The sequence below is a fragment of the Osmerus mordax genome, chromosome 13 (genome assembly GCF_038355195.1).
Source record: "Osmerus mordax isolate fOsmMor3 chromosome 13, fOsmMor3.pri, whole genome shotgun sequence".
Lineage (NCBI taxonomy): Eukaryota > Metazoa > Chordata > Actinopteri > Osmeriformes > Osmeridae > Osmerus > Osmerus mordax.
This window is the reverse complement of record NC_090062.1, coordinates 16,570,880-16,589,832: the sequence shown is the minus strand read 5'-3', so window position 1 is coordinate 16,589,832 and position 18,953 is coordinate 16,570,880. Positions and strand designations below refer to the sequence as shown.

The following is an 18,953-nucleotide window of genomic DNA, read 5'->3' as shown; positions in this document are numbered from 1 at the left end:
GTCACAATATGGTTACAATATTGTGTTGTTTATCTCAAGGTTAAGTATGATGGCGCACACCGGTGTTGTGAAAAACTCCCACAAAAGTGTCTCAGTTAAGCATCTATGTATGGCTATTCTGCCTTGACCCATCATCATTGTTCCAGAGATTTGCAAAGCACATCTGTAAAATATTAAATCACATGAAATACTATTTCAGCATCCAACAATCTGCATAAGTCTCCATACATCATGCAAAGTGCATCCATATGTTCTTGGTAACCAAACATCAATAAAATCTCGGGAAAAAATATGCCTTCCAGCCAGAGAATATCGTATGGAGCCCTTTCCAGTTATGCATTTAGGAGGTCTGTGTGGGACTGGGGCCCAAGAAGCTATTACCGTTGCTGACTGGCAAAAGAAGAACTTCTGAACTAAACTTCAACCTGTTGTAGATTTCCTAAAAAGCTCATGGAATTGAATCAGTTTTGTTCGAGCAAGACAAATACTAGGCCGAAAGAGGAGAAGACAGCCTGTTCTGTGAGAAAATCCAGATTCATAAACTCCCTTTTTAGTCTATTAACTCCCTGCCAAACAGCTACTTACTGACTTAAGTCACGTGTCCCAAAATAACAAATTGTAAGCGTGGATTTCAACTTTTATTTGACATTCACAGTAGAGGAAACAGAAACACAATTTCATCTGCTTGGTTGAATCCTGGATCTTTCAAATCCTTGGAGGTTTTTCAACGTTTGAAACAAGTGAAAGGTCAGACACATTCACAGTCACCTAAGCTGTGCAGTGATAAACAAATTCTATAGGTCACGAGTCTGGGTGGCGAGCCAAGGGAGGGCCAGGGGAAGTCTTGCGTCTGGGAGCCTAGGGCGGGTGCCACATCTCATGTGGACGCAGACACCAGGCCAGCAGGACCCTGTCCCAGGTTCTGTCCAGCCAAGAAGCTGCTCTCCAGCGGCTTGAAGCCCAGCTCCTCCACAGGGATCCCAAAGGCTCTCAGCTTGGCCTCGTATGTGCGCAGCAGGTCGTTATGGGACTAGAAGACACGCGAGCATGTTAACACACAGTTCATACACAATTACATCAAATCGTATACCGTACAATGCGTGTTTACGACACGCTTCTGTGTATGATGCCAACATCCTCACCTTGCAGACCCGAGCCAGCTCATACTGCAGGTCTTTGATCGCTGTGTTCTTGGAGTCGAGCACATCCTGTTGGGAAACAAGTGACAAGGTGTTTATCAGCATTGTGGGGGAGACCTGCCAGGAACAGAACATTAGTGAACCCGACTGCTCAGAACGTGTGTGTGTGTTTCTTTGTTTGTTTGTGTGTGTGAGTATGTGTGAGAGAGACAGAGAGAGAGAGAGAGAATGGGAAAATGAGTAAGTGAACGAGCAAGCAAGCAAATGAGTGAGTGAGTGAATGAGTAGGCGAGGTAGCCAAACAAACAGGAGAAGGCTGTGTGTGCGTGCGTGAGGGCACAGTACCTCCAGTTTGCGTGTGACCACGCTGAGGGCAGAGTGGTCCAGGTTGGAGGCGGCCAGGACCTCGTTCAGCTGGGCCTCCTTCTTCTCCAGGCTGAGAGCCAGCGCCCCCAGCTTCCTCTCCAGGAGCAGGTTCTTGAAGCCGCTCTTCTGCTGAACCTCCAGGATGGCTTGAGTGAACTTCTTGTACAGATCGTCCCTCTCCACCTGAACCTGCGTCGTGGGACAGGGGGTCAGATGGCTGAGTGGTTAGGGAGTCAGGCTATTAATCAGAAGGTTTCCGGTTCGATTCCAGGCTGTGAAAAATTACGTTGTGTCCTTGGGCAAGGCACTTCACCCTACTTGCCTCAGAGGGAATGTACCTGTACTTACTGTAAGTCGCTCTGGATAAGAGTGTCTGCTAAATGACTAAAATGTAAAATGGGACAGTGACTGTTCAAATGGCGGGACTTTTGCAGACGCTTTATCCAAAGAGACACACTGCTTTGTATTATGTACAATGATTACAGGTGCGTTTTACGACGGGCAGTTTGCAGTTGGTTTGTGAATGACAGTCTGCATGTACTATAGGTCACGTGTGTAAGGGTGACAGCCTGTGTTTGTACATTATGTAATTTGTATTTTAAGAGCAGAAACTGTATGTGTCCAATATTGTTGTCCTGAAGGACATTTAAGTATATCTGATTATGTCTTAAACGAAGGGGACATCAAGAACTAGAAGTGCATTGTTCTAACAACATTTTGTGTGATCTCTGGATCTACAAACACTCTACCACTGAGCAACATCCATATTGTTGCCATGGGTCCTACAAAGAATTTGAGGTCAACAGCTTGTGTTACATGACAGGAAAATGATTAACACACTCTTTATTTAGTTTTACAAGCTACTCAGGTCAGGTGGCTGAGCGGTGAGGGAGTCGGACTAGTAATCCGAAGGTTGTCAGTTCGATTCCCGGTCATGCCAACTGACGTTGTGTCCTTGGGCAAGACACTTCATCCTACTTGCCTCGGGGGAATGTCCCTGTACTTACTGTAAGTCGCTCTGGATAAGAGCGTCTAATAAATGACTAAATGTAAATGTAAAATGTACTCACCGAACTAAACCTCTGCTCCAGCACCTCATGCTCCCATCTCAGGGCCTTCATCTCTTTGTCGGCGACCTTCAGACGTGCTTTGGCCCCCTGTCAGAAGAGGCAGAAATACTTTAAATCACTCCTGCCATCTTCAACAACAACAGTATACCAAGTCTTACACTGCCAAAACTGGAGATCTAACTGAGTGAAATAATCTTGTTTTTAAGATTTCAAATCTTTTTGGACTAGTTTGTAGTATGAAGGGCTTAAGTAGTGACTTAAGTTAAGTAAACAACACATTTACATGTTTTACTAGCATTTTTATACATAGCTTAATATATATAACTGGCTATAATATATATTTTAGACAGTTTTTATACATAGTGCATATACCCATTTATTTATGTAAGCACATCACTGCACTATCCTGAGCCTATTGAAACTAAATTTCGTTCTTTCTTACTTTAAAGTGAAATTGAATGACAATAAAGGTGACTGGACTGAACTGAACTTTTAAGCACAAGCAAGCTCAACGAATATTTCTACACTTAAATCTTTTTTTTTTTTTTTGCAGTGTACGGTTCACGAGAGCAGTTTCGTTTCATTACGATGCAAAACAGCGCGGCTCAGTCAGCTCCGCATACTCTGGTGTGTATGTGACTTCCATTTTGGAAAAGAAAAGATGGAAACGCGATCCCAGACATCCCAGTTTTCGAGCTGTGACCTACCGCCAGGGAGGCCTTGTCTTTCTCGTAGTTGGCCAGCTGTTTCTGGAGATCAGACACCTCGTCCTTGGCTCTCTGCAGAGGCTCCGTCAGACGCCTGTTCTGGAGTAGCACCTCCGCCATCTCCTTCTCCAACCTCTCCTCTTTCCTCTTCATCTCCTCCACTTGTTCCTGAGAGACACACACACACATTTGAACCGACAATGATAAAACTGTGAACTGACCGGGCTGTGACTGTGAGAGGTCTCGATTCTCAGCTGGGGTCGTTGTTGTTTAAACTACCTACCTTGAGCGAGTTGATCAGGGCCAGGTTGTTGAGTGTGATGTCATTGTAGTAGTTCTTGATGTCGCTGAAGGCTTTCTCATGGTTCTTCATCAGAGTGTTGATCTGGTTGTCCTTCCTCTGGATGATTTCATTGGTCTCAGTCTTCCTCCTCAGGTCCAGTTCCTGGCGCAGGACCTGCATCTTCTTCTCATACTTGGCCTCGATTTCTACTCAGGCAGAGGCGTCAGAAAACAAACGCAGACCCTTATTTGGTTTATTTATTTTTTAATATATATTTTTGGAGGCGTTTCTGCTTATTTCTGACAGAGATCGTGTGTCTGAGAGGCCAGGGAATGTGGGGAGAGACAGACAGACAGTCTGAGAGCAAGAGAGACAGACAGTCTGAGAGAGCGAGAGAGACAGACAGTCTGAGAGAGCGAGAGAGACAGACAGACAGACAGTCTGAGAGAGAGAGAGAGAGAGAGAGAGAGAGAGAGAGACAGACAGTCTGAGAGAGAGAGAGAGAGAGAGAGAGAGAGAGAGAGAGAGAGAGAGAGAGAGAGAGAGAGAGAGAGAGAGAGGATTACATGCGGTAACGGGCCTGGGCAGCAATCGAACCCGGGCCCCCGCAGTGAGGTGTCAGCCTACAGTGTTGCGTGCTGGTCTGGTGAGACAGTTTTTCAGTTGATATAAACACATCATCTCACCTCTTACTTGTCTCTCAAAGTTGTTTCTTGTTTTGGTTATTTCTTCTGCGTGTTTCTGATTGATGGAAATGACAGGAATCAAAGACACATTCAGAGAGGAATTAAATAACAAGGCACTGCAAAAACTGTAAACTGAGTGTGATCATCTTGTTTTTAGATTTTAAATCCATTTGGACTTGTTTTTAGTATAAATGGCTTATGTAGTGACTTAATTTAAACACATTATTTTAAGAAATATTTTCTAAGGAATTTTGCTTACTGCACTGGCAGCTAAATGTTTTAAGCATAGGCAAGCTCATTACTGATATTTCTGCACTTAAATTCGAGGCAGTTTTTGCAGTGTGCATCCAATACTGACTCGACATGCGTGTCAGTGGAGAAACAAGTGATTGTGGGGACCACTAACCAGTTTAAGGCCTTTGACGAGGTTCTCATTGGAGAGCTCCTGTTCCTTACAGTCCACCTTCAGGTTGCGCGTACCCTTGCGAAGCTCGTTCTCCATCTCGGACTGCTCCTTCTGCATGAGCTTGGTGGAGACCACGCCCTCTGCCTTCAGCTCAGATATGCTGTTCTGGTGCTCGTAAAGAAGGTGCTTCACCTTCTGCTTGTAGACCTGGGAAGGCAAAATCAATAATCAGGTTTAAATTTGATTTTAGAAACCATCCAAAAGGGAGGAAAACTGCATTTTCTACAGCTTTTGGGCATTTCTGAGTCTGTGTGCGTGGCTGTGCTACCTTACATTTACATTTTAGTCATTTAGCAGATGCTCTTATCCAGAGTGACTTACAGTAATTACAGGGACATTCCCCCGAGGCTAGTAGGGTGAAGTGCCTTGCCCAAGGACACAACGTCATTTGACACAGCCTGCAATCGAACCAGCAACCTTCTGATTACTAGCCCGACTCTCTAACCGCTCAGCCACCTGACTACCTTGATCTCTACTTGGTGTCGTTCCTCTGCCTCCTCCATCTCCCTGTCCCTGTTCCTGAGGTCGGCCTTCCTCTCATCCAGGTGCCTCTTGGTGATCTCCCAGAAGGTGTGGATCTTGTCCCTCTCGAGCTGGAAGTAGTTCCGCTCCTCTCTCTCCCTGTCCAGCTCTTCGCGGAGGCGCACAATGTGCTCCTCGAGCTGCAACAGCAAAGACCAACCATCTCAATGTTATGTTGTTCATGGTTTGTAGGACGATGTCAGTGTAGCAGTGTGACGTCGTTCCTCCTAGATTATGCACTAAATTGCACACAAGGACCAATTCAAATAGGTCAGGTCAAGAGGGGATGTTAATAATTCTGTTTTTTTATTTAATTACAGATGCATAGCTAATGTTAATGTTTGGTCTACAAACACTTTCATTTCTATATTGTAAATACACGTGCTTGTCAAAGATTTTTATATTTTTGTTTGACCCATCGCCGGTTATCTGTATTTTCACACCCCCTTACTGTTCTCTTCGGCCTGACCTTCGGCTAGCAAGGTATGCAGTCCTTGGCTCCGAAAATTGTTCAATATAAAACAGTGGTAATGCTACACAATGTGCTGTTATGCAAACATAAGTTTTGTTACAATGTGGACAATATAAAGATTTATATGAACAAGTTTCACCGAGCTTGCTAACTAGGGTAGGCCTAGTTACAGGCCTACTACCCATATTACAATAGGTGAAACTCACTTAAACAGTGTTTAAGTGAGTTTCCATGTGCTCACGCAGTTGCCCTAGAGCTGTGATTTGCACCAATGGCTAACATATTGTGTGTTGTCTGTCTCTTCGTGTTCGGGTATGTCTTTTATTTTGTCATAATTATGTTGTATATAATTGTACTTGTATAGTGTGGTGTGCTGTTGTGTACCGAATGTGCACGCAGCACCTGTTTTTTTCGTTTTAGTTCGGTTGGTCCCTTCTGCCTGACCTTCGGCTAGCAAGGTGCACGAGAGCTGTGATTTGCACTAACATTGTTTGTTGTCTCTTCGTGTGCAGGCAAATAAAAATAACTCAACCAGCAGACCTCCAGTTGCGGCAGTTTCCAACCACCCTACATCAGCATGAAAGTTTAGAAATGCTGTGCTTCCTTACGATCATTGGAGCTATAATGACTTTGTGGCACGTTAGAGAACATTCAAGATACATTACAGTCAACTTTAGCAAACAACGCTACTACAGTATAGTATAGCTAGCATAAGCTATCTATATCCGCCTGTGTCGTATAACGTTACCTGCTCCTTTGACATCTCTTCTGTGGAAAGGCCATCGACTACCGTTGGTGTCTTGCCCTTGGCAGGTTTGCTTGCACCCTTCTTTTTAGGTGGCTGAAAATAAGAGATTTACAATTCACGTCAGGTAGTGATAGTACAGTAGGACGCTAGCACAGTCACAGCACAGGATACTGGAGCTAACAGCTAGCAATAGCTTGGGTATGTATGGGCTAACAGACCGCACAGTTCATGAAGACTACCATGTACTTACCATTGCTATTTTTTGCGACCAGACTCACATATATATATACAATATAGTCTACACTCGCAAGAGTGGGCTAGCACATAAGTTAGCATGCATCCATTTGTTTGAATCCCAAATGTCAACAAAGTATTGTCATGGCAACTTGGCTTGCCACGTTTTGTACGTTGTCTGTGTAGCATAGTGGCGGGGTGGAGAAGTACACCACCACTTGGAAAGTATGGAGGCGGAGCCATGATCACATTGTGTGAATTACACTATTTTAATTCCACCGAATTTGTAGGCAGGGGGAAAGTCGAGCAGGTAGCTATAACACCCCACAGTCAAATAGTGTTATTAAGGAAATACTAAATGTACTAGATTTACTACTACAGTAGTACAGGGAAATATTAGACGTGTTCGTTTATCCTAAATGTGGTAGCTATAACTGTAATGTAATTCCTTGTCGTTTTACTTACCCGGAAAACTGAAAAGGTGGGAAGGCACTCGGAATACGTTTCCACTCGGTTTCAAAGCGGGGGAAAATAAAGATGTTTCCGCCCGGTTTCGAACCGGGGACCTTTCGCGTGTGAGGCGAACGTGATAACCACTACACTACGGAAACAGATGCCGCACTTACACAAAATCACAGTTATCTATCTATGGTAGTCCACAATATTGGTGTAATACCTTTACGGCCTCTGGTAGTTTTTTGGGCGCTGTTGTGAAAGAAAGGTCACTTTCTCAGTCTACCTCCCTTTACTTGAGCAAAGTCACCCGAAAACAACGACGGAAATCGTGTATAGAAGTATATATTTTATTTCCACATTTATAAATATAATTTAAGTCAGCAATAAACAAATCCAGTCAACAAATCAGAGAAAATAACATAGGAAGTGATTTTGCCGGGATTCGATGTTGCGGAATGGTCGTCACCTCTGCGATACTACTCTCAAGACACTTTATTTCGTAGTTTTATTACATTATATTAATATAATTTACTAATAATATTCATAAATATTAGTTTTGCTGTAGGCTAATGTACAGCAATGAAGAGTTTGGCCAGAGTGCTGAGCCCAGTTATAAAGGACAGGAAGACTGCTTGGTCAAAGCTGACTGTTGGTGTCGCTTCGCAGGGAAGTGTTTCCGAAGGGCAGCAGGTGGTTGTACTTGGGCGTGATGGAAATGTGGACGGCAGCGGTGTGCAGGTCGTGGCACACTATGCGGTGAAGCGCTGAGCTCCCCTGCTCCGTTTCCTGGAGGCTTGCATCTGTGGTCTTGTTCATGTCGATCTGGCCGGAGCCATCTTCTGGGTACAAGGAGTCACCTATGAGAGAAAAGAGGAAAAGAGAGAGAGTCAGTGTGTGCGTCTCTGTAGCTAGTTTATCTCTAGAACCGTGCACCTTTATGAAGTTAAGTTTCCCACTTGACCAATTCTTCACCCTAGCAATTAAGCAGTGACAGATGCCGTTATATCAAGGTGTATAGAAGGGAGCATCTGGGCACCTGGGAGGAGCGATATGTAGACGTTGTCGGTCACCAGGCGGACAGGTAACCAATGCTCACAGCCCTCGCTGGCTCTCCGGATGGCAAAGTTGTGCAGATGAGCCAAGGAGGGGAAACGACACATTCGGCTGAGGTCGTAGAACTGAGGTGGGGCGATCCACAGCTCGCGGCCCAGGAAGCTATGGAGTATCTCCGAAGGTGGCGACCACTGAACCATGCAGACAAAGATATAGCCGTTAGCTAATTTTTTATCTCCCCATTTTAAACGGCTGACTGACTAGCTGACTACTTTACGGGTAGCCTAGGTTTCATGTGGCCTATCTAATATCAGGTGGTCTTAGACTAAAGCGTATATTAAGAAAAAGGTAACTTGAGTCAGGGAATCCACATTTAAGGAAACTACGGACTTACCTTAAAATGCACAATCTCCTTCTCGTCTTGGAGGGTGTCCGGCGTCTCTTGCAAGCAGCACATGAAGAAGGCAGTATCGTATCTCCTTTGCTTCTCATAGACGCCAGAAGGGGTCAGCCAATTACCCCATTCGTGCAATGCCCAAATGTTAGGCAAACATTCCAGCTCTCTGCACATTCTGATGAAGTTAGAGGGATTCTTATTAACCAACGCTCTCCACTTAGCGAGTTCGCTTTTGTCACACATATTGTATACTCTTGTCAATTCGGTCTGGTTTTGACTACTCGTATTCTCAATGGTTTTGCGTAAACTATTTTCCTCCTCTTTAGGCACAGCCAGAAGCACTCCAGATTCCTCGAATGTCTCACGAACGGCGCATATTCGAAAAGCCACATCTCCTGGGATGGGAGAACCCAGTTTCATCCTATCCGTAGCGAAAATGGGAGGTCTGGTTGCCGGTGGCTGTTTGACAGTTCCTAAACCGAAATTTGGCGAGCGCCGAAAAGCCTTGAATATGTCCAGCCATTCGCTAGAGAAATCAGAAGGTTCTACCAACCCTCCTGGGAAGACATAAGCATTAGGCATAAACCCACTTTTACCGCTTCGTTTCAACAAAAGCACATCATAATCAAAGGTGGACTCATGTGGAAAGTTTGACAGTCCTTCAATTCCTGTTGTAGGTGTAGAGGTGCCTTTATCGAGGCACCTTGACAAACCATCTGAAAGTTTGTGCCTCGTACCCGCAGATATAATGACAGTAGCTGCCTCCTTCCAGTGTTTCAGAGCTGTATTCATCCTCGGTAACGAATGTACTAATTTTCCATTTTCAAAATGCTTCAAGAACTGTGTTGTTTTGAAGGAAATTCCATAACAGGAAATCAAGGAAGGGCGAAGAAAAGTATGACAGCTCATGCAGAATTTAGGGGCGCCATCTACCGACATGGCTGACTGAGAAAGCAAAAACGCCAAGCTTCTCTGTCAATTACAAGAACAGAATACAGCTGCTCTAACAACTAGTGATTACTGTTTGATTACTGAAAGAACATGACTAATTGGATTCATTGTAACATTTACAGTTTGTGCTGGTCTGTAATCCATTTTTCTTTCATTCACGTACAATCAAAAATACAGAAGTTGTACACTGCAATAGTAGCACAACATTGAAAACAGAGAGAACAAGGAGGTCTGTATCCTTTTAAACTTACAATATTTGCAGTAAAACGTTAGTGTACACATTGCTTGAATGTGGTATCAAACATTTCATTAAAACTAAAGCATGAGGGGGAAAAAACTAAACTAACAAAAAGTCATGGGCATTTTGAAAGCTTTATAGGTTTTTAGTATCTTCCTATGGTGTAAACAAAAGACTGCTGGCAGTTCATACATGGACAGACAACGAAGAGGACCAGACCAGAGGGGAAGGAATTGCAGTTCAAGCCAGATTAAATAGCCCCAGAATTAAATGTACATTCATTTCAGTTATCAGAGGGATCCCTGTTGCATCCAGCATGAGATCTAGACTATTCCTCTGGGTTGTCCGGATATTCTGTTCAGTGGAAGAGCAGTCTAGATATCCACTAGTTGTCCATTAACGTCCATTCGTCTTCGTCATTCAATTTTGTCTGGGGGCACCACTTCCATCAGCAGCTGCAGGTGCTTGGTGATGGGCCCTACAAAAATCAACGGTTAAATGTGTCCAAATGACAAAACCTCAGATATAAAGAGTTTCTTTAGCATAAATAGCATAAGGACTTGCATAAATCTAAACACAAAACTGTGGTATCAGTGAGATTTCAAATGTGCCTGGTCACTTTAACCCTTGTGCTGCCTTCGGGTCACATGACCCAAAGGTCCATAACGAACCATCGTTGTGTTTACCCAATATAAAAACAAATACAAATTATTTTCTTTTAACCTTTGCAATGTGGGGGGTCTGAGACAGCCCACGGTTAAAAGAAAATGCTTCACTTTGTTTTTGTATGCGGTAAAGTTGTCGCAATACGACGGTGGGTCACAATGACTTATGGGTCAGAATGACCCGAAGATAACACAACGGTTAAAAAGACAAAACCAACCATATTGGAGGCTAGCGGTGTTCATAGATATTAATAAAAAATAATGTAGCCTATTAGCAGACGCTTTCATACAGAGAGGAATTAGAACATGCATGATCAAACCGTCAAACCACTGAGCTAACATCGGTGTCTCAGACCGAGTGCTGGGCGACGAAGACTGATATCACGTACTCATGACTTTGCGTGTCCAGCCGAACTTGCGGTGGACGAAAGGGAAGTATAGTAGCAGGCCGCTGACTATGAAGACAGTGCAGTAGAGATACTCGAGCTCTGGCTTGTCTATGATGGGGGCCAGGACCAGGTAGCAGGACACGATCACCACCAAGAAGGCGATGGCTATCGGTACCTGAGCAAGCACAGAAACATGTCAGCGTTCCATCCACGAGGGAGAGCATCTGGGACGGATTTGAATTGGTTTTAAACTGTTTTTAAAACTGTTTTTATTAATATATTTTTTAAATAAAATGTGTTTTGTTAAAATAACATTTTTGTGTTTTTTACTCTGAGGTGTGTGAACTTGAATGATGTATGACATGTTAAATATCCAGGATGGCAGTTTGATTTGGTTGACAAGAAACAAGGTGCGTTTCGTGTTCTGGAAATTAGAGTTTTCCCCACTGGTCGTTGTTTTGTCGTACCTTGACTGGTCTGTGAAGTTCCTTCCTGGTGAAGCGCATGACGATGAGAGCAAGAGCCGTTAGACCGTAGAACGCCCACTGGGCGAAGCTAAAGTAGTTTATAAGACTGTTAATGTCTGCTGGGACGGTGTAAAGAATAGCCAGAATCCCCTAGAATTGCAAAAAAAAAAGATAAGAAGTCAACTCTTACTAGTGAATCACATGGTCCTGGGACATGACTTTAAGATGGTAATGCCGATATGACTGTCTGGATGAGTGCGGGTGGAGACTAAAGGGGATTATTAAACATGGAGGACTCACGTTGAAGATAAGGGCAGGGGATGGAGTGTAGTACTTGGGGCTGATGTAGGACAAGATCTTCACCATGTGACCTTCCCTTCCAGCCACATAGGTCAGCCTAAGAGGAATTACAGCCAATTTCATTTAGGCCAACCAGAAACGGCTTTGTACGCCGACATGCCTCAGAAGACAGGAGCCTTTTGATTGAGTCTCTCAAAATGGCTGCCAGTAAATTCCCTCACCTGCCGGCGGTGAAGCAACTTCCGTTGCCCGCCCCGAACGTGGAGAAGACCACAAACAGAGGGACGACCCAGGACACAGGGTAGAGCACCCGGTCACCAAAAGTCTAAGGGGGGACGTAAATCAAACTGTCAGAGGAGACATGGGTTCAAGGCAATGTTTGTTTTACAGCCCTGACCCTGTTTGGCTGAGACCTGAAGAAGAAATCGTCTTACTCCACTAATGGTGTGGTTTCCATCTAGGCTCTGATGTTTATATGCATTTATCAGTGTAATGATAGCACCACAGCAGTGGGTCACAATGACCCGAAAGCAGCACAAGGGTTAAGCAACAAAGGCTCTCCAATGCTCAAAGGTCAAAGGATTTCAACACAACAAAGTGTTTCTTCAAATACAAAATAAAGCAAATCCTCGACCACAGACAACACAGTTATCATGCATCTGTCAGGCTCAGCCTTTCAGAAAGCCTTCCCCACCTGGGGGAACCAAACACCCAGGCCCCTAGACGCCAGGTTCTGAACGCCCCACAGACAAACTGAAATTGAACTGATAGCATGCTCCTCCATGCCTGTCCTTCTGTAATCAAAGTGAATGGATACAGAGAAACACAGAGCGTAATACGACGACAATGAATAATACGATACATGGTTCCAATAAAGCATGTTTGGGACTACGGGTCATGTTTAACAGAGATGTATGGTCGGTCTTTTCAATATCTCGCACACCCTTGACCCCTTGTGGATGCTGTTACCAAGGGAACGACCCTGTGAGTGGAGCACAGCATCAGTGAGTGGAGCACAGCATCAATCGCCATGACGGTGTTATCATTACCACAGCGACGGCTGGAGACTGTAACAGTTCTGTGGCGGACATGGCACTGAAGTAGGCAATGTTGACCAGCACGTAGCAAACTGACACCAGGGGAATCCCGATGATGATGGCCAGGGGAAGATTCCTAGTGGAGATCAACAATTAGTTAAAGGTAGATTCCGCTAAATAAACACACTTTGACATAGCTCAATTACAGAATGAAACTTCACTCACCTAAATGGGTTTTCCAGTTCCTCAGTTATGAAGTTAAGTTGGTTCCTGAAGGACAAACAGTTTATGGTGTCACCATGTCATTCTTTACCAGACAAGACTAAACAAAAAACTTAAAGCCATAAAACATTACAGTAAGTGAAGAACTTATAAGAATTGACAGGGAGTCTTACCACCCATCGTAAGCCCAAAGGCCGTTGTAAAACGCAAGTCCAATGTTGCCAAAAGAGGTCGATGACCCTTCGAAGGCATTTGACAGATTCTGTGTGTTCCCTGACACACACAAACACACATGGTTACAACTTACAATAACATTTTTATAAACCATAAACAGAATACTGTTATTACATGTTTACTGTTGTTTATGGAAGCAAATCTGTTACATAATGTTTTGAATTTTAAAAGGCATTGAATACTTAATATTGAAATGTATATACCACTGAATTTGTTGGTTTTTAATTCACCTCTTAATTTGTTTTTTACAAAACTCTGATCAAAAAATTCAAGGTTCAGATATTCAGGTTGGTCAAATTCAAACAGCAAAATTCTGATCACAAAATTATTTTTCACAAAATATTTTTTTTCTTTACATTGAAATAAATTCATATTTCGATCTTAAAGAGGGGAATTCAAAACCAACTAATTCGGTTTAATGTTTAGACGTCAATATTAAGTATTCAATGCCTTTTAAAATTCAAAACATTCTGTCACTGATTTGCTTCCATAGTCGTCTCTCCTAAATTCCGACAGATGAGGAGACTGCCTACCTTGGGCCAACAGCACAATGCCGGACACCACAATGATAAGAATGATGAAGAGTTTGGCTGCGGTAAAGAAGTTTTGGACGTAACTGGCCAGCTTGACGCTAAGACAGTTGACCAGTACTATCAATACTGAAGGATGAAGGAGGAAAAAAAGCTAGTCAGGAAAAAGTTGAGTAGAAACACAGTTTGCACACGTATCCAGTGAGCTACTGAGGCACTCCTTGAGCAACAATTTTTGGACAAAAAGAAAGTATATTAAGACTCACAGATGCAAGCTGCAGCCAGACACTTAGTGACAACTACAGGAGGCTGGCACCCCGGGTAGAACGGAGTGGATGCGTACTCCGCAAAGCTGAGGGCGATGATGGCGAAAGAGGAGGGCTTTAGGACCATGATGGTGGTCCAGGAGTACAGGTAGGCCACGATGGACCCAAAGGCCTCCATCAGATAGGGGTACTCTCCACCCGATTTAGTAATCATGGTGCCCAGCTCCGCATAGCACAGTGCACCTAGAGGGAGACGGGGGTGGGGGGAGGGAGGGAGAATGAGAGAATGAGGGAATGAGAGAGAGAAATAACAGTCACAGATAGACAGGAAGGGATTTTCCTCATTGACTCCTGGTAATTCTGCTGAGTTTGTGTCAGGTTGATTAAGCCTCCCTCTTCTAGGTCTTGTGGGATTTAACACACTGACACAGTCTCTCCTACTGAGCTGTTATCCCATTCTTGGCATTTTTCCCAAGGACTAAACTACTTATTGTTATATGACTGAGAATGGCCACGTTTCAGAACAGGTCTAAATTGCAAAAACAGGTCAACGGCATAAAAACAGTTTTAGCATTTCTACATGATCACAAACGATAAAATCCTTGACATCAAATCTGTCTGTTGTTTGGTTTCAGGATTGAAGAAAGTCTCTTATTTATGACATACTTTGTGGGTTGTTAACGCGTTCTTTCATTTTTACAGCTCAATAGCAAATATTTTTTCCTGTAAATGGATTTGCCTTTTCTGTTTACTATGATTGTTTTTCACTAAATTGTTTTGCAGACCGCTGTAGTATCTCCTCACAGAAATGTAGTCATGGATATCTTAGAAAAGACCAGGCCAGAGTGTGGCCTGCTTTTTCTTTTATTACTATGTGTGTTCGAACATTTGTCTACACTTGTAAGTCTCCAGTGTGTGCGTGTGTGTGTGTGGGGGGGGGGAGGGTGTGTGTGGTGTGTGGTTGGTGTGTGTGTGTCGTCTCTCTCACCCAGAGTGGCCAGCAACCCGCAGGCTGCCCACACACACAGGCATGGTCCGACCGCCCCAGAGCGCTCCAGCACGGCCTTGGGAGAGATGAAGATCCCTGAGCCGATCATGGTGCCCACGATCAGGCAGATTCCGCTCAGGAGACCCACCTGCAGAGAGACAGGATGTGGTCATCCAGACAGGATGTGGCTAGGATGACGACTTCCTGCTGCTCTCCCATAGACAATGTGTCTCCTCTCCCCATCAATGACTGACTGACCTTTTCTTCTTTTTAAATGATTTTTTGCGGTCAGTATAATACCAGACAATCAAACATTTGGGTAAAATTAGGAATAAAGCTGATATAGCGTGAAAGTGAATTTGAGGATGAATCGTTCTTAAAATGTATAGATTTGATCCTGCATTTTAACATTCTGTTTAGCATTCATTTTAACACACACAATCGATTCCCTGAGTTAGTCAGACAATGTTTTCATAAGGTCAATATTTAACCCACTGTACCACAATATTATTGTGTCAAAACCCTTGTGGCTGAAGTTCCCAGATGTCAGAACTTGTTTACCCTATAAACTTAATTGACTTTATTACATAAAAAGTATATTAATTTGGTTTACACTGGCCATTCTGTTTGTTATGAAAGATCAATAAAGCTTGATGCACAAGCATCGACTCTGCTTTCCTAACTCTAAAACATATTGCCACTCTCCTGACTATTTTTTCTGAGGTGTACTTGTTCAGCGGCCGTGGAGCTTGACAACTCAAGCGCCATTCCTAACGTCGGTGACCTTCTTTTATCTTGGCATACTCAGATGCTGAGAATCGATGTGCATGAACAACCCATTTCATTAACTAGGGTGCTCACTGAGTCCTCTGGACAAAAGGCCAACTTCCAAGAGGAAGAATCTGGAAGTAGAACAAGAGAACAAGTGACATCGATGGGTCGGGGGGTGGGTGGGGGGTGGGTGGAGAAGTGTTGATCTAAATGGAGATGACAGTGGAAGGTACAGGCTGGTCCCTCTGGGGTGAGACGGGGGGCTGTGTGGGGCCGTGAGAGCCACTGTGTGTGTGTGTGTGTGTGTGTGTGTGCGTGTGTGTGAGTATCTAAGGGGTGTGAACATCCACTGGGACAGTCTCTCAGGAGCTGAGAGACACTGGTGGCTATCACATGCACTCACACAGAGACATGCATGCATGCACACGGAGCATGCACACACACACAGATAGACATGCACGCATGCACATGGAACATGTACACACACACACACACACACACAGAGAACAAAGGACCTTACTTCCTTCTGCAGCACTGTGGCCTTCACCTTCTCCTCTGTAGTGGGGGAGAGGGAGGCCACGTTCCCTGCATCCTTCCTCCTCCTCACGCTGCTGTCGTCCATGCCAACCTGCTGACACACACACACAGACACACACACATGCACAGACACACATGTACACACAGACAAGCAGACAGACATGCATAAACACACACACACAAATTCATGTAGAAGTAACATACATATTAAAATAAAAAGAGACATTTTCATGATCAATATACGGCTGTAGATTATTCAGCAACAAGACTGGCATGTTGCAACAGCAGGTGTTGAATGAAGTTCATATTGAACTGATTGGAGTTTTATGTCGAACAATACACAGCTTCAGTTGATTTGCCTTGATCGCAGAACAGCTGCGCCGCAATGTGCTAGCATTAGCACGTCCAGTTCCTACACAGTCACGTCCAACGCATCTCCGGGGAAACCTCACAGCTCTCGCCAAGGGGTGTCTGTTTCTTAGCAACAGCTGTTGAAACACCCACTTAGTGTGGAAACGGTGCGTTAGAAAGGGGTGGGGTTTGTTTCTGGGAAATTAGTGTTGGGGTAAGCGTACAAAGTCCTGTCGAAGGGTAATGGATTGAGAGAAATCTGAATATCAAATCCCAGTACCGCAGGTTGACGTGACCTCATGTGGCACTAAGTGCTGGTCCGAGAGGACCGGGTAGTACACTTGGCACAAGTGGGCAAGACTTGTCATACATTTACACCCCTTCCACTAGTCCTGGCCTTCCAAGAGCAGTTGGGGCGTGTGTTAGAGGCTGGTTCAGTCACCTCAGCATCGTCTGAGCCCTGAAGTTGATTCACCCACGAGACCACCCACTTCCTCCTCCTACCACTCGTGCTTTTAGAGGTATATAGATATGTAGTGTTGACCTGTCAATGGCTGCTGGCAGACTGGCGCCAGAGAATGGTAAACACGTAAGTGGGTGTAAATGAGTCATCACCGTCTGTCAAGGCCAAGTGCATCCCGTCGCTTGTTTTATGATATCACTTAAGTCAGGCTCCCTTGAAAAAAACATCAGCTTACAGGTCATAAAAGTAAAACTGAGGACATGTTTGATTGTAACTTGTTTAACTACATGCTCTTATGGTTCTTCCCTTTGGCACTTACTTTGGTTGTTCACAATGTGTGCTTCATGTTTTGGCTACTCGCAATGTTGTTATGATCAGTGACCTATGCACTTTGTAAAGCTCTCTCTTGGAAGTCGCTTTGGATAAAAGCGTCTGCTAAATGAATAAATGTACGTAAATGTTTATCACTTTGAGAAATGATTGGCAAAAGACATTCTACATTGTCTGGAACTGTGATCTGTAGACATTTCTGTTTTGTTTTTGTAGTTATCAGCTATTAATAAATATTTGTAATATTTACTCACCCTTTATGTGTTTTCAGCGGTTTGGTCTCAATACAGAAAAGTCTTCAGTTATTTTTTTGGACCCTGAAACACCCAAAATGCCACAATGAAAATGTATTAACCACAGGTGAGTGTCCTCCTTCGATTACTACATTTACATTTAGCAGACGCTCTTATCCAGAGCGACTTAGGGTAAGTACAGGGACATTCCCCCCGAGGCAAGTAGGGTGAAGTGCCTTGCCCAAGGACACAACGTCATTTTGCACAGCCAGGAATGGAACCGGTAACTGTCAGATTACTAGCCCGACTTCCTAACCGCTCAGCCACCTGACTCCAGGCTACTATTAGGCTTTTTTCTTCTTATTCATATTCAGTACTTAAAGGGACGATTTTGTTGTCACAAGTATACTAATACATGGAAACACAAACACAACACGTTTTTGCACTCTCACTTACTAACAGGTTTGAAGTGTAAAGTTCCTCTGCCTTCAGTGTGAGCTAGCCGGACAGGTAGAAGCTAGCCGGACAGGTAAGAGCTAGCCGGACAGGTAGAAGCTAGCCGGACAGGTAAGAGCTAGCCGGACAGGTAGAAGCTAGCCGGACAGGTAAGAGCTAGCCGGACAGGTAGGAGCTAGCCAGACAGGTAGGAGCTAGCCGGACAGGTAGGAGCTAGCCGAACAGGTAGGAGCTAGCCGGACAGGTAGGAGCTAGCCGGACAGGTAGGAGCTAGCCAGACAGGTAGGAGCTAGCCAGACAGGTAGGAGCTAGCCGAACAGGTAGGAGCTAGCCGGACAGGTAGGAGCTAGCCGGACAGATAGGAGCTAGCCGGACAGGTAGGAGCTAGCCGGACAAGTAGGGAGTGAGCTGTAAGGACCATGGTAGGGTTGAACACTGTTCACACAGCAAGCTACCGTGACAGCAACCAAAACAACAGGTCTTGTCCAGGAGATGTTACAATGCCAAAAACTGAACTTGCACACCTTGTTGGAAATACTCAATTGTGGTTTAACTCTCTAAACTACAGCTCTGCTAAATCATTTACACGAAAAGTCTATCTGCACATAACTTCAAAAAAAACAATGTTTTTCGTTGCTATTTTACATGCCTCTGCTTCCAGGTATTAGGAACAGACACTCACCTAAGTCAACAGCTCGGTGTTACAGTCCTGAATCCAATACCAGCCTAATGGTAGTTTCTCACAGTCTGTCTGCCCTGACTGTGACTGGACACATACAATGGGAGGGGCCTTAAGACTTCATCTGACTCCTATTGGAAGTTGGGCCCTGAAGAAGAGGAGGGGGGCCGCCCTATCCTAGAGAACACACCTTAGACTCACAATACCCCTTTGATAGGGACATCCGACACCCCGTGTGTGTGTGTGT

General features: G+C 44.3%; 3 protein-coding genes and 1 non-coding gene across 5 annotated transcripts; all 4 read right to left on the bottom strand.

Moving 5' to 3' along the window:
* Positions 1-626: 626 nt before the first annotated feature.
* On the bottom strand, positions 627-7,196 carry gas8 (growth arrest-specific 8). 2 transcript variants are annotated; one of them, XM_067249077.1, is made up of 11 exons: positions 7,159-7,196; positions 6,460-6,552; positions 5,182-5,379; positions 4,658-4,864; positions 4,252-4,306; positions 3,566-3,771; positions 3,283-3,450; positions 2,576-2,662; positions 1,485-1,694; positions 1,143-1,208; positions 627-1,030 (listed from the first exon to the last, which is right to left on the bottom strand). In XM_067249077.1, exons 2-11 carry the CDS (start codon positions 6,472-6,474, stop codon positions 878-880), a joined length of 1,365 nt encoding a protein of 454 aa, XP_067105178.1. In that variant the 5' UTR covers positions 6,475-6,552; positions 7,159-7,196; the 3' UTR covers positions 627-877. The 2 variants fall into 2 exon arrangements, with proteins under 2 accessions (XP_067105178.1, XP_067105177.1); XM_067249076.1 differs by lacking the exon at positions 7,159-7,196 and adding an exon at positions 6,710-6,845.
* A 35-nt stretch (positions 7,197-7,231) lies between these two features.
* Positions 7,232-7,304, bottom strand: trnav-cac (transfer RNA valine (anticodon CAC)). Its single transcript has one exon. It is a non-coding gene; the product is annotated as a tRNA-Val (tRNA).
* A 183-nt stretch (positions 7,305-7,487) lies between these two features.
* Positions 7,488-9,379, bottom strand: nudt19 (nudix (nucleoside diphosphate linked moiety X)-type motif 19). Its single transcript, XM_067249187.1, has 4 exons — positions 9,337-9,379; positions 8,597-8,774; positions 8,186-8,393; positions 7,488-8,006 (listed from the first exon to the last, which is right to left on the bottom strand). Exons 2-4 carry the CDS (start codon positions 8,771-8,773, stop codon positions 7,786-7,788), a joined length of 606 nt encoding a protein of 201 aa, XP_067105288.1. The 5' UTR covers position 8,774; positions 9,337-9,379; the 3' UTR covers positions 7,488-7,785.
* Positions 9,380-9,909: 530 nt separating this feature from the next.
* slc7a9 (solute carrier family 7 member 9) lies at positions 9,910-18,729 on the bottom strand. The gene is made up of 14 exons (XM_067248871.1): positions 18,710-18,729; positions 17,593-17,655; positions 16,178-16,285; positions 14,887-15,034; positions 13,899-14,141; positions 13,636-13,761; positions 13,042-13,141; positions 12,872-12,916; positions 12,659-12,782; positions 11,831-11,934; positions 11,610-11,706; positions 11,310-11,459; positions 10,843-11,017; positions 9,910-10,266 (listed from the first exon to the last, which is right to left on the bottom strand). The coding sequence occupies exons 3-14, from the start codon at positions 16,277-16,279 to the stop codon at positions 10,205-10,207; spliced, it is 1,476 nt and encodes a 491-aa protein (XP_067104972.1). The 5' UTR covers positions 16,280-16,285; positions 17,593-17,655; positions 18,710-18,729; the 3' UTR covers positions 9,910-10,204.
* Between the last annotated feature and the right edge of the window lie 224 nt (positions 18,730-18,953).

Excerpts from the sequence above, each read along its gene's own strand:
- gas8 (XM_067249076.1), bottom strand. Across the intron at positions 4,307-4,657 it reads TCGTCAAAGGCCTTAAACTG|AAACACGCAGAAGAAATAAC; the intron begins GTTAGTGGTCCC and ends TCCATCAATCAG. Across the intron at positions 3,451-3,565 it reads CCCTGATCAACTCGCTCAAG|GAACAAGTGGAGGAGATGAA; the intron begins GTAGGTAGTTTA and ends TGTGTCTCTCAG.
- nudt19 (XM_067249187.1), bottom strand. The coding sequence starts at position 8,773 with ATGTGCAGAGAGCTGGAATGTTTGCCTAACATTTGGGCATTGCACGAA. Across the intron at positions 8,394-8,596 it reads AGGAGATTGTGCATTTTAAG|TGGTCGCCACCTTCGGAGAT; the intron begins GTAAGTCCGTAG and ends TGCATGGTTCAG. Across the intron at positions 8,007-8,185 it reads CTACATATCGCTCCTCCCAG|GTGACTCCTTGTACCCAGAA; the intron begins GTGCCCAGATGC and ends TTTCTCTCATAG.
- slc7a9 (XM_067248871.1), bottom strand. The coding sequence starts at position 16,279 with ATGGACGACAGCAGCGTGAGGAGGAGGAAGGATGCAGGGAACGTGGCC. Across the intron at positions 15,035-16,177 it reads CCACAGTGCTGCAGAAGGAA|GTGGGTCTCCTGAGCGGAAT; the intron begins GTAAGGTCCTTT and ends GTCTCTCTGCAG. Across the intron at positions 10,267-10,842 it reads CTGGACACGCAAAGTCATGA|GGCCCATCACCAAGCACCTG; the intron begins GTACGTGATATC and ends TGATTTTTGTAG.